General features: G+C 33.3%; 1 protein-coding gene across 1 annotated transcript in view; it reads right to left on the bottom strand.

Moving 5' to 3' along the window:
* The window catches only part of LOC129810437 (chromatin-remodeling ATPase INO80), a 144,700-nt gene that overhangs the window by 1,068 nt on the left and 127,721 nt on the right, over nt 1-15,911 (bottom strand). Inside the window, exon 9 of the mRNA XM_055860925.1 lies at nt 2,802-2,948. Within this exon, the coding sequence (XP_055716900.1) occupies nt 2,802-2,948 (147 nt within the window). The remainder of the gene's footprint in view (nt 1-2,801; nt 2,949-15,911) is intronic.

The following is a 15,911-nucleotide window of genomic DNA, read 5'->3' on the forward strand; positions in this document are numbered from 1 at the left end:
TCATTTACATTTACCCTTAATTAAATTTATTAAATATAATAGGAGTATCATCAATTATTTACAAGAAACCCACATTTAATAAAGGACAAAGGGCAAAATGGTTCAACCTTTCGCCTAGAGGCCTATACGAGACCTATACGATCGAATAGGTATTGGCAAACTTAACAACTTTTGTTCCGGAACCAACCCCAAAAGTATGTAGGAAAAGCACTAGAGCATAAAACATATAATTAAGAAAAGTGACGAATTTTTTTTACAAAACTCCTTTTATAGAGTAACAGTTTTTCTTAAGTTGGTCATTTCAAAGAACAATTTGTAAAGAAGGGCTCAAAGAAGATTTTTCTAGAACAAACTATTTGAATTTGAATTTGAATTTGAATTTATTGATAACCAATAGGGCATGCCCTCTTACATGAAAATTGTACAGAATAAAAGAATAAAAATTAGAACAAGAGAAAAGAAACGAAATACAAATGAATAACAGAAATTAATTGAAAAGAAAAACAAAACAAAATGAGGTCAAAAATCACTCAATCAATGACGCAAAGCGATTCAAAAGCTCTCGCTTACGAGTTCGTGGGAGTTCATTCCAAAAAATGACTCCCCCAACGAATAAAGAACAGCGCAAGATGCGACCCACCGATCTCGGAATGAGCAGACACGAAGACCTCTCGGACGGCCCGCGCTCAATCAGCCCCGCAAGATATGCCGGTCGACCTGTCCACAACAGGCGACAGATAAACTCAACAGCCCGAAACTGAAGGTGGTCCAGGAATGGCCGTCCCAGAATCCTGGTGGCCCAAGAGGTGACATGATCAAAGCGACCAAGGTCAAATACATACCTTACAAGGGAGTTAAATGCTCTCTTCAGCATTTTTAAAGAAGTCTTGTCAGTGCCAAAAAAAAGTTCCGCCCCATACATGAAGTGTGGAACGAGCAAAGCTCTAGCCAAAAGTAGGCGAGTCTCGACCGGGGTAAAGGACTGGAATCGACGCAGAGTCCGAAGACCATAATAAACCCTCCTACACACCTCAGAAAAATGATTACTCCACGTGAGAGTATCATTAAATAATACCCCAAGATTCTTCACAGAATCAGTGAAAGGAATCACCTCATCTAGCAGAACAATAGGAGGTACAGCGGGGCACCGAAAACGACTATGAATGACAATAGTCTGCGACTATATATTTATCTCTTCATTATCTCTGTAATTTTCCAGATTTACCTAATAAATCCTTGAATATTCTTCAAATTCATAAAATGGATTGAATGTAGGGAAATGTCTGTTCAGTAAATATTCTCCTTGAAAAAAAAAGAGTTAGCTTCTGAAAATCACATGGTCCTAAAAGTTACCGTTATTCAAAAATTTTGAATAATCATTTTAAAGTAAAAATATTTTAATTTAGCCATTATACTCTGAGCCTTTTGTTAAAATTCCTTTGGTAACGGTACCTTTCCAACCCTATGATCTTCAGCAACCCTAGCACCTTTTTTGAGGAGAATATTTCTTTTAAGGAGACAAAAGGACGCAATGCTTTTAATGAAATTAAAGGACATTCGAGGATATTTGAGAAAAATCTGGATCAAGGAAAATGGAGATATAGGGGTATGGTTTCTTATAGAGAAATATTCCTTGATTTCTCCTTTAGAAATAGTTCTTTGGCACTCACAACTTACGTTATACCGTTGTCGAGAAAAAAAAGCAAGTTTCATAAAAATAATTCTACCTATTTTTTAAGAACTTTTATTTTAAGATATCACAGAAACTTGACGCGACGGACTATAAGTTTCTTCGAGAGATATGTTAAAGACACTCCAAAAACTCCCAAATTACCAGTGGCTTCCCGTCATACGATTTTTTTCTTCATTTTATTGTCCTGTAATTTTCGAAGGCTTTAAAACGCGATTAGTTTGTATGGGAGCCACCAGATAGAGCAGTCAAAGGTAAAATCTAAAAATATATGTTTAAGGCTCAGGTCGCACATTAACTTTGACCCGAATTTCATTAAGATCGGTTAAGCTGTTTTTAAGAAATAAAATGTCAAACTTGTGAATTTTCAGAAGGATATCGCTAATTTCTCAAGGACTGACAGTCCTTTCTGATACGGGTCTCGGCAATTTTTAAGTTTACACCAATACCTACAAAATGGGCCTACTTCTATCTCTGGCGAAGGGTTGGACCAGCTCCCGTACATTTCTGCCCATTGTCCTTTATTTAAATAAAAAAATGTTTAGGGGCGTGGCTAATTTTTATAGGGAACCTGTAAAAATAAAAGATGGTGCTAATTTTCAACCTGTATAGTCAATAGTATTACAATATATTGATATTTATCATGATCCTAAAAATTCATTCACATTTTTATTGTCCGTTTAAATAATTAAAAAATATTCCTAAAACAAAAACATGTTAAGTCATTTAATAATCAAGTGAATATCCCCTCGATCTGGTTTAAGTGAATTTTGTGTGCGTGCAGAATCAAGGGTGAATGTCTGTATTAGCACGTGTCCTCAATTCCGGTAACAATTTTTCTATCCCCGGAAAAAGAATTACCTCATTGTCCACGTGAAGTGAAAACGTGATCAATACAAAAGATACAGCTCAATGAGCCACTCTCAAATCCCAAGAGGTGTTGAGATACAATCACCCCCAAAAAAGATTACTATCGTGACTAAATGTTTTTGGGGGGTGAGCCCTTTCACGCGGAAATGTTTAACAACACGCGCAGTGATAGTGATCAAAGCGGGATTCTTGAGAAATTAAATGCGGGTTTGTGTATATTGAGAATTTCTGTGATACCAACCTGCAGTGCCGTCTGCTGATAGATGAGCTGCAACTGCCTCCAGACGTCCCAGACTGTTGCCACCGCCGCGACGTGAACCTCGAGGACGTCCTCTTTTCGTGCCACGCGGATTGTGCCTTCGTCGCGATTTATGCATACTGAATGGAGCTGCAAAATACATTCCGAACAAGATTCATGTCAAATTCATTTCTTTTAGCAGCTTTTTTTTTATTTTCAGATGAGAAATGAAATGTATATTTATAGAAAATTATGCCAGCGAATCTCTTCACCAACTGGAGGGTTGAAATACCCATTGACGTAATAATAATTGCAAAAATAACGACGTTTATGTTGAAATTCGAATTGTCTCAAAACACAATACCCAGCGAGCACACTTAGCTGAAAAAGTTAGCGATTTCAGCATATTTTTGCTGAATTGATCAGCAGAAATGTGCTGACCGATCAGCAATCGCCGAACAAAAAGTGCTAACCAAATATATGGAAATGGCACTGATTCGCGAATTTTCGTCTAAGATCAGCAGAATTCAGCTGAAAATACAAATATTTTCAGCTGAATTGAAATAGGTTTGCATTTGGTGCTCGCTGGGTAATTACGAAAAAAAAGTGTTTCTTTTTAAAAATTCGAAGAAAAATATCAAAAATCATTTTTTTTATTAGGGGTCCATCTAGAAGATGATTGCCCCGTATAAAAAATCATTGAAATTCTGTTAAAGCGTATTTAGAATCAGAAGAAAATTGTAAGCTAAGACACATACCATATAAATAAAAAAAACATACAATTCAAATGATATTTCCACTATACAGAAAAAAAAATTTTATAAAATTGTTCGTAAATGTGTGTGTAAGCGAAATGATCGTAAATCGTAAAACCCACAAACAAGTTCGTAAAAGTTTGTACTTTTCACAAACATTGTTCATAACATGATCACTTGACAAGTTTTTTTTGTACTTATACAAACATTTGTTCATAAAAATGTTCGTAAGCACACAAAAATGACAAACTTTTACGAACATTTACAAACAAATGTTTGTAAAAGTACAAAAAATGCTCATCAAGTGATCATGTTGCGGACAATGTTTGTGAAAAAATAAAAACTTTTACGAACTTGTTTGTGGGTTATAGGATTTACGAACATTTCGCTTTGCAAATCCCCAATAGGAGTTCACAAACATTTACAAACAATTTTACGAAATATTTATTTGTGTGTATTTTATTTTTACACTATTTACCCATTATTCCCAAATTGTCTTTTAATCGAATAATCATTTGATTTTTTAATATAAAAAATAAACAGAACAGTATTTTAATAATAATTACAAAACAGTTTTGCTATTAAGGAAATAACGAACTATTTTGTTAAAGTTAATTCTCAATTGCAATACTATGGACAGTACTCTGAAAAAAAAATTTGTCAATTTCCTGTTTAAAGTTTGTAGAAAAAAAGATTGTGAAATTGATTGAACAGACTTCTGTTCGCTTGGTACGAATTCACAAGACATTTTGTGTTTGTACACACAGAGCGACAATCAGAACAAATGATTCCCAACCCACAAATTTAACCCAAATAGAAACAGGAAAAAATTCCTGCCTCCACCCAGGCTTGAACTGTGGGCCTTTCGCTATCTAGGCGAATGCTCTACCAACTGAGTTATGGGGACACTGGCTCTGATTGTCTTTGCCATTGATCTTAACCAATTGCCATGCGCACTTCAATTCGTTTTCGACTCACTTTCGAGTTGAAGTGCACATGGCAATTGGTTGAGATTAGTGGCAAAGACAATCAGAGCCATTGCCCCCATATCTCAGTTGGTAGAGCATTCGCCCTGATAGCGAAAGACCCTCAGTTCAAGCCTGGGTCGAGGCAGGAATTTTTTCCTGTTTCTATGTAGAAAAAAGATGTTCTTATCCTTACGAAAGGTTAGAAAAAGTCTTAACAAATCCGGAAAGACTGACAAACTTTGACATACTCTTAACAGAATTCATTTACCCATTTTACAAATCTTTTCTTTCAGAAAAGTATCAATTTACCAAGCTTTTGTCATTTGTGATTGTGACCAGTGTAATTACTCTGAAAGATAAGGTTTGTACGTTTTTTTGTTAAAACATTTGTCATACTAGACCAGCTCGTACTAGAGCATCATACTAAATCTATCTCGACTACTTTTCAGACCTTTTACTTGAAAATAGCTTCAGTCTGTCTAAACCTTTTCGATATCATTTTAAATTGAGATATGCCACTTTCAATTTCAAACAGTGAAATGCATTGCAAACCGACCATATGTGGAATTCTTCACGTCACCCCCTGAAAGTTTGGTTTCATTTACATCATTTTTTCACCAAGTCACTTTGAGCTATATTTGGTGATTTATTGCTTCATTTTTTTATTTGAGGCAATAGAGAGAAAAAAAACAGTTGAATTCACAACACAACTGCCACCAAGACGGTTAAAAGTCGGAGAGAGAAAGTCTGGATGATCTTGAAAGTGATTTTTTGGTTAAAAAAGTCCGTTGATTTCGCTAAAAATACCACAATTTCCAAATAATATTTCATGCTTAATAAAGGGGTCGTGCTCAATATTTTCACTCTGATTTTCCGGGCTTCGAATTTCAGAAAGCCGTTAAAAAAAACGAGCGATTTTTGTTTGAAATTTTTATAAAAAAATTCCTGTGGTGTATTTGAGGAAAATGGGGAAACCCAAAAGAAAGGTGAAACATTTTGGGAAGATTAGACATTGGAAGAGATTAGAATATTTGGCAAAGCCGGTAAAAGTGAGATCAAGGTCGGTATCCCCGGACGAGAAGTTCAGAGTAAAGAAGTCCGCATTGAATTACAAGCCATCACCAAGGATTATTGAATTGGCAAAGCCTGTGGAGAAAAAAGATCCAGAAATTGTAATTGAGAAACCGCCTGTTCATCCTCCATATAGAAGATTTTCCATTTCAATTGACATTGCCGAAATTGGTGAATCAAATGATAGTTTTGCGATTAAAATCCCAGTTAAAATACTAACAACTTTCCACAATCTACCTCCAAGAATTGACGAAATCAGCAAACCAGTGCGAGTCAGGGCAAAGTTTAAACCACAGTGAATAATCCTCTTTTGGAGGATCAAAGAACCCTCTCTACAATATATTGCAAAATGCGAAGTACTTAGCATGAAGCACCATCTCTATCTTTTGAAAAAAAGAGGGACTACCAGTATAATGGTAAAATGGATGGAAGAAAATACTTAATTAGATACTTTACGTGACTGCCGAGTAATTCAATCAGATTGCTAATGCACAGTGACACTCTTTTCTTTCTCTCCCTTACCACCAGTCTTATATTTTTGACCCTCCAAGTCTCATTCTCGCCGTCTGACACCGAATAAATTTGCAATTGATTAGCCCAGCTATTGTCTTTTTCCTAACATATCGTGTGCAAGAGCTTCGTGTCGATGACAAATTGCACTTCAAGAAGATTCTTTTTTTTCTCTTTTCCAAAAGGAGGAGAAAAGAAGCTGTGACCAATGGTATTTGCCAGATACAATGTTGCCACGGAATCTAACAATTCCACGCTCAGGCTCATTGAAGATTTGCCGAGAGAGATTTTGTGGGGAAGATTTGCAGGACTGAAGCAAATATCACTCATGTGACGCTCGATTTGTCAAAGATCAAAGACTATGGCTATTGGAATGAGAATGTTAAAAGAAACTCTTAAGAATTTCACTCAGAAAAATTCTTTGTTCTTCGAATTTTAATGTAGTGTAGCTTTTAGGGCTGCAATACATTGACTGTCAAAACTGGAAAATATTTAGCCAAGACACATACTAGGCCTGCAATTTATGAGCTAAAACAAGGAATAATGGTGCAATTCCAATGAAAAATTAACATGTTTAATTAACACTTTATTGTTCTCAATTGCCTCTGCATTATAGTCTTTTCTTTGTGTTGGTTCCTGTCTCCACTATTTTCCCCAGTCCTCGCCGTGTTCTAAAAACCACCAAAAACAGCCGTGACAAACACCAACACAGGGAAGTTGATTATGTAGTGTAGAAGCACTTGAGTTGAGAACAGAAAAGTGCTAAAAAGCACAAAAAGGGGACACCTTTCTCCTTAAAATTTTTTTTAGTACATAGCTACTTTGCTCTCATGTGCTTGGTGCACGACGAGGTCTCGGGAAAACAGTCATGACAGAAACCAACACAAAGAAAATCCGATTATGCAAAAGCACGTGAAAATAGTGTTGTATTAAAAAATATGTTCAGGAGAAATCTTTAATTTGAATTTTTCTTTAATAAATTTAGTACTAAATTTTTATTTAAATATTACCTATCTCTGTCACAACATTATTATCTGATTGTTTGCGGTCCAAAAAATCAAAAATACATTACAATGCTAAATTTCAAGTAATTAAACATGGTCCTATTTGAAGCAAGTTCTGAATTAGGCTATTGTACCCAATACGTACGAAATATTAGAAAAAAGCCAGGTATATTCGATCACCACAGAAATTGCGTGGAACGCCGGAAGTTCTGGGCATAAAAGGATTTTTATTCAAGGCTACACACAGAAAAATGGAAAATCCTTAAACATAAACACCCAGTATTTTAATTTCAAATCCCATCCAATGAATGCCAATACCCTAATCCAGAGACGTGCAAGAACCGTTTGAAACCGAAAAAACGTCAAATGAAACATGTACGTCGATGGTCAAAATGCTACCTGAATAAACTTATTTTGATGTTTATTCGGTTTCAAACGGTTCTTGCACACCTCTGCCCTAATCCTAAATCCTTGATCATTTAGTTTTAATCGTAATTTTCAAATCTCAATACATTTTTCATTTTTCAGCTAATGCTGAACTTAAGTTCCCACGATCTTACATATTCTTAAATTTAGAGTCAAAATTTTTCTGAGTGTATCATCTTCCACCCAAAAACTAAATGGCTATCCCTTTGAATTAAATCCTACGTAGGTTTCTCTACTTTCTATTCAATACCTACCCTAATACCTAAAGTTCGTTTTTCTTTCTAAAAGAATAGAAAGTGTCTCGGATAAATAGGAAATGGTGTGTTGTACAAGACAAATAGCATTATCCATTGCAGATCATTTTAGTTATGAAAATAGCCAACTTCATTACATTATTAAGACGGCGGCGGACGTAAGAAAATGAATGCCTTATTGCTTTATGAATTTTATATCAATCGTGTATGCTTAAGTGTAATAAATATTATTATTATTATTATTATAACCGGTGACAAATTTTATCTGATTGTATTCATAAGTTACAGATCATACATTTCTGAAGAAAATGGAGAATATATTTTGTATTAAATTTAAAAAGCGTATTACTTTAGGGCAAAATTACATTCCCAGTCAAGCCCATTCCATCACCATCACGGTTCTCATAATAACCTAATAAAGAAATTCATTTAGAAAAATCATTATACTAAAAAGTTGAGAATGGTATTAAACTTATACAAAGTGTTCCAAATACTATAACCTGAGAAACATTTCGATATTACGAAATAAATGAGATTGTAAAGAATCTCATCTAAAAGCTTGTAATAGTCTATAATGTGTACAAACATAATATGAAATACTTTAAGAAATTATTAGTTTCTTATCCATAAAATAAAATGACATAATATTCTACATATATTTTCCGAGTGAGGAGAACATGTAAATGACGGTTGACTATCAAATAATTATTATTAAAGCAAACAAAAAATATGTCGTTGATCGTAAAACAAACATTAAATCCTTGCCAATTACATCTTTGTAGGTAGTGCTTTAGTTCAAAATTTCCTCTCAGGGTATGCATCAAATGCACCCAATGCGGTATCTTGCACGTAACATAAGGGCCTGAGGTATTCATAGAGCACTATAGAGAATAAAATCAATGATTACGTGAGCATTTTTAGCATTCTCATGTACATTTCCTCGATGTTAATCGGATTTGACTGTTTGTCAAAAGGACCAGAAGTCAAACCATTATACTTTTTGCAGATTTTTCTCTTTTATATTTTCACCCAAAATGATTGTATCACAGTCACATAATCCGATTAGAAGAGAATTTCCTTTTTTACTTTGGACAATGTCACCAAAAATGGAAATATCATTACGATGTTCATTAATTTTTCTACCCAGACTTATCCTCTCTCTCTCTCTCTCTCTATCTCCGTAAAAAAGGCACCGTGGAAAAACTTTCCCGTATTTCAAATGCAAACTTTGTCGCAGTTTATTGTCCCAATTCTCACCTCTTTAAACCTCGTGCAAAAAAAACATATAATTAAATTAATTCTCTCTTTCGTTTCTTTTTTATCTCCCTCAAAGCTCTTCTTTTTCTGCCTTTTTCATTTATCAACAAAATTAATTAAGGCTAGTTAGTTTGCCATCAAAATGATTGCATTGTCATCTGCCATGCTTGTGTTATTTATTATTGTTGCGACTTGGATAAAAAGCACTTCAAGTGAATTGTCGTGCTTAACTTCTTTTTCTCCACCGAAATTTTCAGCGCAATCAGACAGAGACAAAATTCATATTTTAACTAGGATTCCTACAATCTCAGCTTGTGTGGTAAAACATCAAACCCTACCTCGACGGATCGAATCCAAACTTTATAGAATTCTGTCTTGATTCTTATTGATCACAAACTTAATTTTCCAAAGAATTCGTGGCCGTTTCGTCATAGTTTAAATCAGGGGAGTGACATTAGCTCTGTAAAATGCGACCAGTTTTAGTGTACATTTTTTCCTGTTTTCGTACGCATTTCACAAGATATCTCCAAAACTACGTAGGTTGCCAAATTGAAGTTTTCGGTTGCCTATTCTATATTAAATTGACTTTTATTTTATATTTGTATTATTTTCTAAATCATTCTACAATAACAGAAAACAGCCAATAAACTCAAAAGTTTTTTCGGCACGCTAGAAGCACATGGGAAACATAGGAAACGTCATGTCCCTGGTTTAAATAATAATGGAGAAAAAATAGTAATAAACGGTAAGGAAAAACGCCTGACGGTTTTAGGTATAGGTTGAAAATTGAGGAATGCGTAGAAGTTGACAAAATTATAAATCAGCTGAAGTTAAAGTGGGAAATTCAGTGTAATGTTTTTTTCTTGAATTTAACTTTATTTTGCCAACGTTTCGATCCTGGATGGAAAAAGATCCCATCCAGGACCGAACACACAGAAAAATGAAATATTTTCAAACAGAAACACCCAGGAATTTAATTTCAAATCCCATCCAATGAATGCCAATGCCCTAATTCTAAATCCTTGAACATTTAGTTTTAGTTGCAATTTGCAAATCTGTAGACAATTTTCATTTTCCAGCTAATGCTGAACTTAAGTTCCCGATCTCTTAATTTGAAAGAGCTAGGGATTCTAGCTCATTTCTTTCGCTCAGAGCTTCTAAACTTAAACGCCTCGGGGATTCACGTCCAATTTAAGTTCCCAGGATCTTATATATTCTTAAATTTAGAGTCAAAATTTTTCTGTGTGAAACATCGGCAAAATAAAGTTAAATTGAAGAACAAGAAATTAGACCGAATTTCCCACTTTGACTTCAGCCAATACACATATAGGGGAGACTGGGGCAAAACTTGTCAAAACGCATATTTAATTATTTCACGAGCTCTGAAAAAACTTAAACGTTTTATAATGAGCATAGTCTTATAGGAAATTTACTGCTCTACAACATTGCAAAAGACTATTTTCCTCTATCTCGAAAGAAATGTGATTTTCGAATCATTTTCTAAAAGTCGATTTTGTGGAGATTCTCAAAATTGCTGGGGCAAATTTTATCAGTCTCCGGATAATTTGTGACGTTTTACTCTCGCAAACGTTAAAAATATCAAATAGACATATTTTATAGGAAATTTATTCCTCTACAACTTTGTCGAAGAAAATTTTTCTCTATCCTAATGAGAAATGTGCTTAAATTGAGCTAATCAGTATTAATATTTTCTGTAAGCCAAATATTCCAAAAATAGGGCTCAAAATTTCATTATTTTTTATTTTACAAAATCCTTCTTCGAATCCCTTGAAATTTTGTAAGTTTAAGAAAGTTCATGAAGGCTATCTATAATAAAAATTTCAAGCCTCAGCCTCTTTTATTTTAGAAAATAGTGAATATTGAAATTTTCGTTTTGACAAATTTTGCCACAGTCTCCCCTATGATCGAAATACAGCACCAAAATTAGATTCATCTCCACCCCTCTCTTGGTATTTACGTATACCCTAAAGTTTTGTATACTTGTAGTACGTATTAGAGTGGTGTGATAAATTGGTTTATAAGATTCCGATGATCACCAATGAGACTTTTATTCACCTCAAGACTAAAACACTTATTCAATCTTGCCCAGAGTTTTCGGTCTAAATAGGTCTATATCTGGACCGAAAGCTCTTGGCAATATAGAAAAGGTGTTTTAATCTTAAGGTGAATAAAAATTGGACTAGTGATCACCGAAATTTTCCAAAACTAGGGTTAGATTTTTCTGTCCAAAAAACAAAATTGAGCTCATAGACCTCTTCTATCCAATTACTCCTATCTTCTTTTCTAACTTCAAATGGTCATTAACTGTGATTCTAATAATCAAAATCGGATCATAAAATTTGCAAATGAAAGGCCTTCTGTAACTCCATAGCTTATTAGAACATCACAATTTCGTACATCCATCGGTACGATCGAAAGATCAATTTTCGAAATTTCCTTTTCAGACATCTTTTAACCCTGATAAATCGATGTTAATGTAATTTTAGTGTTTTGGAGCTGAGTCAGGGAACTCTTTGTCTGTATATTTGACCATCTGGTTTTCTCGACTCGAGCTATATAATACTTCGTAGTTGAGATTCAATAGAGACAACTTCAACTTGTTTGTAACTTTGAAAATTCGCATTTATTGATCCCATCTTTTCAATTTGATCCATTGCGACGCAATTTCAAGTTTATACATCTCAAAAGAATCTAAATAATCTCTGCTACCATAGGCTTATATAGGCTTATCATTACTTTTTGTGATACATTGTCTGTTATTTTTTGAAAATTTTCTGACGGGTTTGGGAGCGAAATTTGAGATAAATCACCTGAGTGAAAGGATGGCTATTATCCTGCCATCAGACTCAATGATTAATCGGTAAAATGGCTTAAAAAAAAAAATTTTCTTGTGAATTACTAAAAAATACACACAGATGTTTTAGGGAAGAACTTGAATTATTGCGTCACATGATATCCCTTAAATTTCCCATTAATACATGGGTGGAAGATCACCAAATGATCATCAGTAGACAGATCATTTGGGAGCCCCTCTAAGCAACCTCATGTAAACATCTAAAAAACAATAACAGAAAAATAAAATGCAGCAGGAGACATTAGAAAGTGTTCCATTTCTCATAGACACTAAAAAAAATTAACAGATAAAATATAAGAGCAAAGTATTCAAAATATTTTCTCCCTCATGTGAATTTAAACCAAAAGTAATTTATTTTAAAGCACATATTGAAGTGTTGTTTGTAATTCTGCACGCGATTCATTGAGACACCCATGGAAGACAGTCCACGGGAAAAATGCCTTTATGAATATTAGCAGCAACAAATTCCAAACGAACCATGGCGTCTGGTGACTCCCTATATCTAATAACTAATAATATATAGAAATTGACATGGAGAAACACAAATATATATAGCATTGGAAGACAGTGGCTAACCATTCGATGGCTCACTGTTAAAGACCTCTTTCACCCATTGCTTTTATTAATAAATAACATTTTATAATTTAATATTCTCGATATCTTGTCAATTTACTTCCAACATGCTGTTGTTGTCTGATTTATGATTTCCAATTGACGAATATAAAATACCTCCTGAGAAATTTCTTTTATCTTCATTTTTTTCTTATTTTACCAACTCTTCTCTTCATCTTCATTCGCTGTTGTATAGCCTCTAACGCATTGCAAGTAGATTCTAAGGAGAATCTGTTAAGACATTTCACAATTTGCATCATCAATTATTTATTTTAATTGTATATAGAATATTTTTTTACTTCTTGAGATTTTAATTGCAATCGTCTTATACAGGTTTCTAGTCACTTTTGCCATTGAGAGCCAGGCATCTATAGTGTCAGTCAAAAGTGTGAAATATTCTTGAAAAAAATTAACCTTAGCTTTTTCAATTGAAACTGAGTCTTATCGTGATATAATTTATTGATCAGGCTTAATTCTATTTAGGAGAGAAAAAATTCAATTCCAAAGCTACCCCAATTAAAACTAAAATCCCCCTAGGTCTACATTTTCTTTATCAACATAGCGATTTTGGGTGTCTAAAAATTTGTTACAATATTGAAATGAATGGTTTTTAAGTTTTTACTACTTATTAATACCCTTATAAGTTTATTGAGAGATTAAAAATGTTTGAAATGAATTCAACACTGATCAAAAATTGAGAAATAAGAGTGATAGCGGTTAAACACTTGACCTTCAATAACCAAAATTATGATTAATTCAAGGTAATTTCTTCCTATAACCTAAACACCTGCCAATCAAGATTGCAAAATTAAAAGAAAATAATAGCAAAGGCATTTATGTAGAAGAGAGGGAAGACATAGTCTAAAGATGAAGATCAAGAAAATGATCGCATCTAGCAATGCGGGCTAATCAAGACAAGAATAGGGGAGACTGGGGCAAAGTCACAAAAAGGATATTTTATTTTTTTTACAAGTTATCCTAGCGCCCCAGAAATTTCTAATTAGTGCAGTTTTACAGGAAATTTACTGCTCTACAACTTTGTGAAAGTCATTTTCCTCTATTGTGTAAGGAAATACATTTATCGAGCTGTTTTCTGAAAGATAATTTTGTGACCATTCTCAAAGAGTCCAAATAATTTAGGAAATATTTACCAGTGCATCAATTTTGGGAAATAAGTAGGTCAAAATTGATATCTGCTGTAAGGAAAACATTTTAAAAATAGGGCTAAAAATTTCAATATTTTTTTTTTTATTTTCTGAAATCCTTGTTCGAATGAAACTTACGACTTTGAAGAAAGTATATGGAGGCCATTTATGGAAAAAAATTTAAGCCGCTATCTCTTTTATCTTGGAAGATATTGAATTTTCAAATTTTCAATTTGTGACTTTTTTGCCCCAGTCTCCCCTACTGATATCTCTAATCGTTTTACTCTAAACAAAAATCTAGTCCATTTTGTCTCAAAATATTATGCTCAAATAATATTCATTTAGATAATCTATAACGAAAGTTAGACAACGAAAAATCTGTTAAAATAATTGCTAATACAGTCGACGAATAACATGTCACGTTCTTTTCTCGCTCTAAACGAAAAGAAAAACAATTTTACATGTGATTTATCGGCAATATATCAAACGATATAATATTGATTAATTGATTATATGCAAGAAACGGCACTGTTGATCCTGAAACAGTACTATAAATGTCTATGAATTGTATCACACGCTCACTGTCTACATCCTACTGGCCAATAATAAAATTAATATTAAGTACACCTCCAAGTGGTTAATTTTTCCATCGCCATGTTGTAAAAGCATGGCTTAACAAAACAGAGGTAAAAAGAAGAAAAACCTGGCCATAAATCACCGATTAAGAAAACAAGCGCAATTAGATTAATTTATAATTCCTTCCACATAAAAATTAATTAAAATACTCCAGCATCTGTTAATCGATGTCTTCATCTCCGCAGGCAAAATGCAACTTGATGAAAACATTAGCTTTTGACCATCAAATAATACCAAAAATGCATTAACACAAGAGCCCCCTCAAATGAAATTCGCAATATTGGCAATACAAAAAAGTCCATCGGGCTATAAAAGAAATCTCGATGGTATTCTCATACAAACAAATTTTTAATGTGGTCAGGTGCAAAAATAACCAAAAAGAATCAATACCAATGAATTTTGGCATTATTGTCCCCAATGTGAATTAACATATAAATTGTCAATCGTAATGTTATTGCCAAATGGTGCACCAGACCAAAAAAAAACCTCCAAAAAGCAATTAAATGGGTAAAAGTCAACCATCATACGTGGAAATCTCAATTTACAGTCAGTAATTGAGATAATTTTAAAAACAAAATTGCACGACATTCGCTTTCGTGGACAAGTGAATGAGAATTGGCCCCGGAGACAGCATCAAATCTCAATTTTAATTACCATGGCAGTAACAATAAAGATTACAATTCAATCGAAGATTTAATGATGAATGACATTCCCTCCATTTTCTCACAACATACATTCACCTTTTTTGCTTAATAGTAACAGGTACGACAGGGGAAGATATATAAAAGACATCTATGAAATACAATAAAATTGAATGAGATTTGCGAAGTAGAGAGATTAACTTAATTGGTAATTAAATCAATTTTATTTTATATAAATTGACATTTCTAGAATATCTTCACATTTCAATCAAACAATCAGTAACAAAGTACGGAATATTGTTCGAGAAGATAAAATGAATTAACAGGATAACACAAACAAGTATATTTAAACTAAAAATCATTGAGTTGAGGACATAAACTTTCGTAAAATTTATTTTAAGACTGAATAACTTCATCTCTTCATTGTATCAAATCTGTCAATTTAATAGATAATTACAGGTGTCAGTTGACTAATTTTTATAATTGCTGAAATAATTATAGATTTCCAATTAGCTGAGATTCTTAATAAATTCATTTTATTTGGCAATTTGAAAATTCGTGCTCTATTTAAAAAAAAAATCATTCAGAAATGTCACACTTGACATTGACACTGACATCTGTCAAATAAGACAAATAAGCAAAGTCAGCAACATATTATTTGAAATAGCACCATGGCTTCTTAAACAGATACTAATATTTAAAATTTTCTTTTACTAAATAATCTATAGTGCAAAACAATTTAAAAGAGGTTTATTTAACAGATAATGACAGGTGTCAAATAAAAAAATCTGCAAGATAACAAAATAATGTTTAATTTTAGTAGCATATTATCCTCCAAAAACTTTGGTAACTATTGAAATTTTTGCTTATATTTAAACCTAATGACTAAACATCAATTGAAAAAAAAACAAGAGAAACATATAAAATTGACAGATGTCAGATGATACGAAAATATAAAC

This window comes from Phlebotomus papatasi, chromosome 1 (genome assembly GCF_024763615.1).
Source record: "Phlebotomus papatasi isolate M1 chromosome 1, Ppap_2.1, whole genome shotgun sequence".
Taxonomy (NCBI): domain Eukaryota; kingdom Metazoa; phylum Arthropoda; class Insecta; order Diptera; family Psychodidae; genus Phlebotomus; species Phlebotomus papatasi.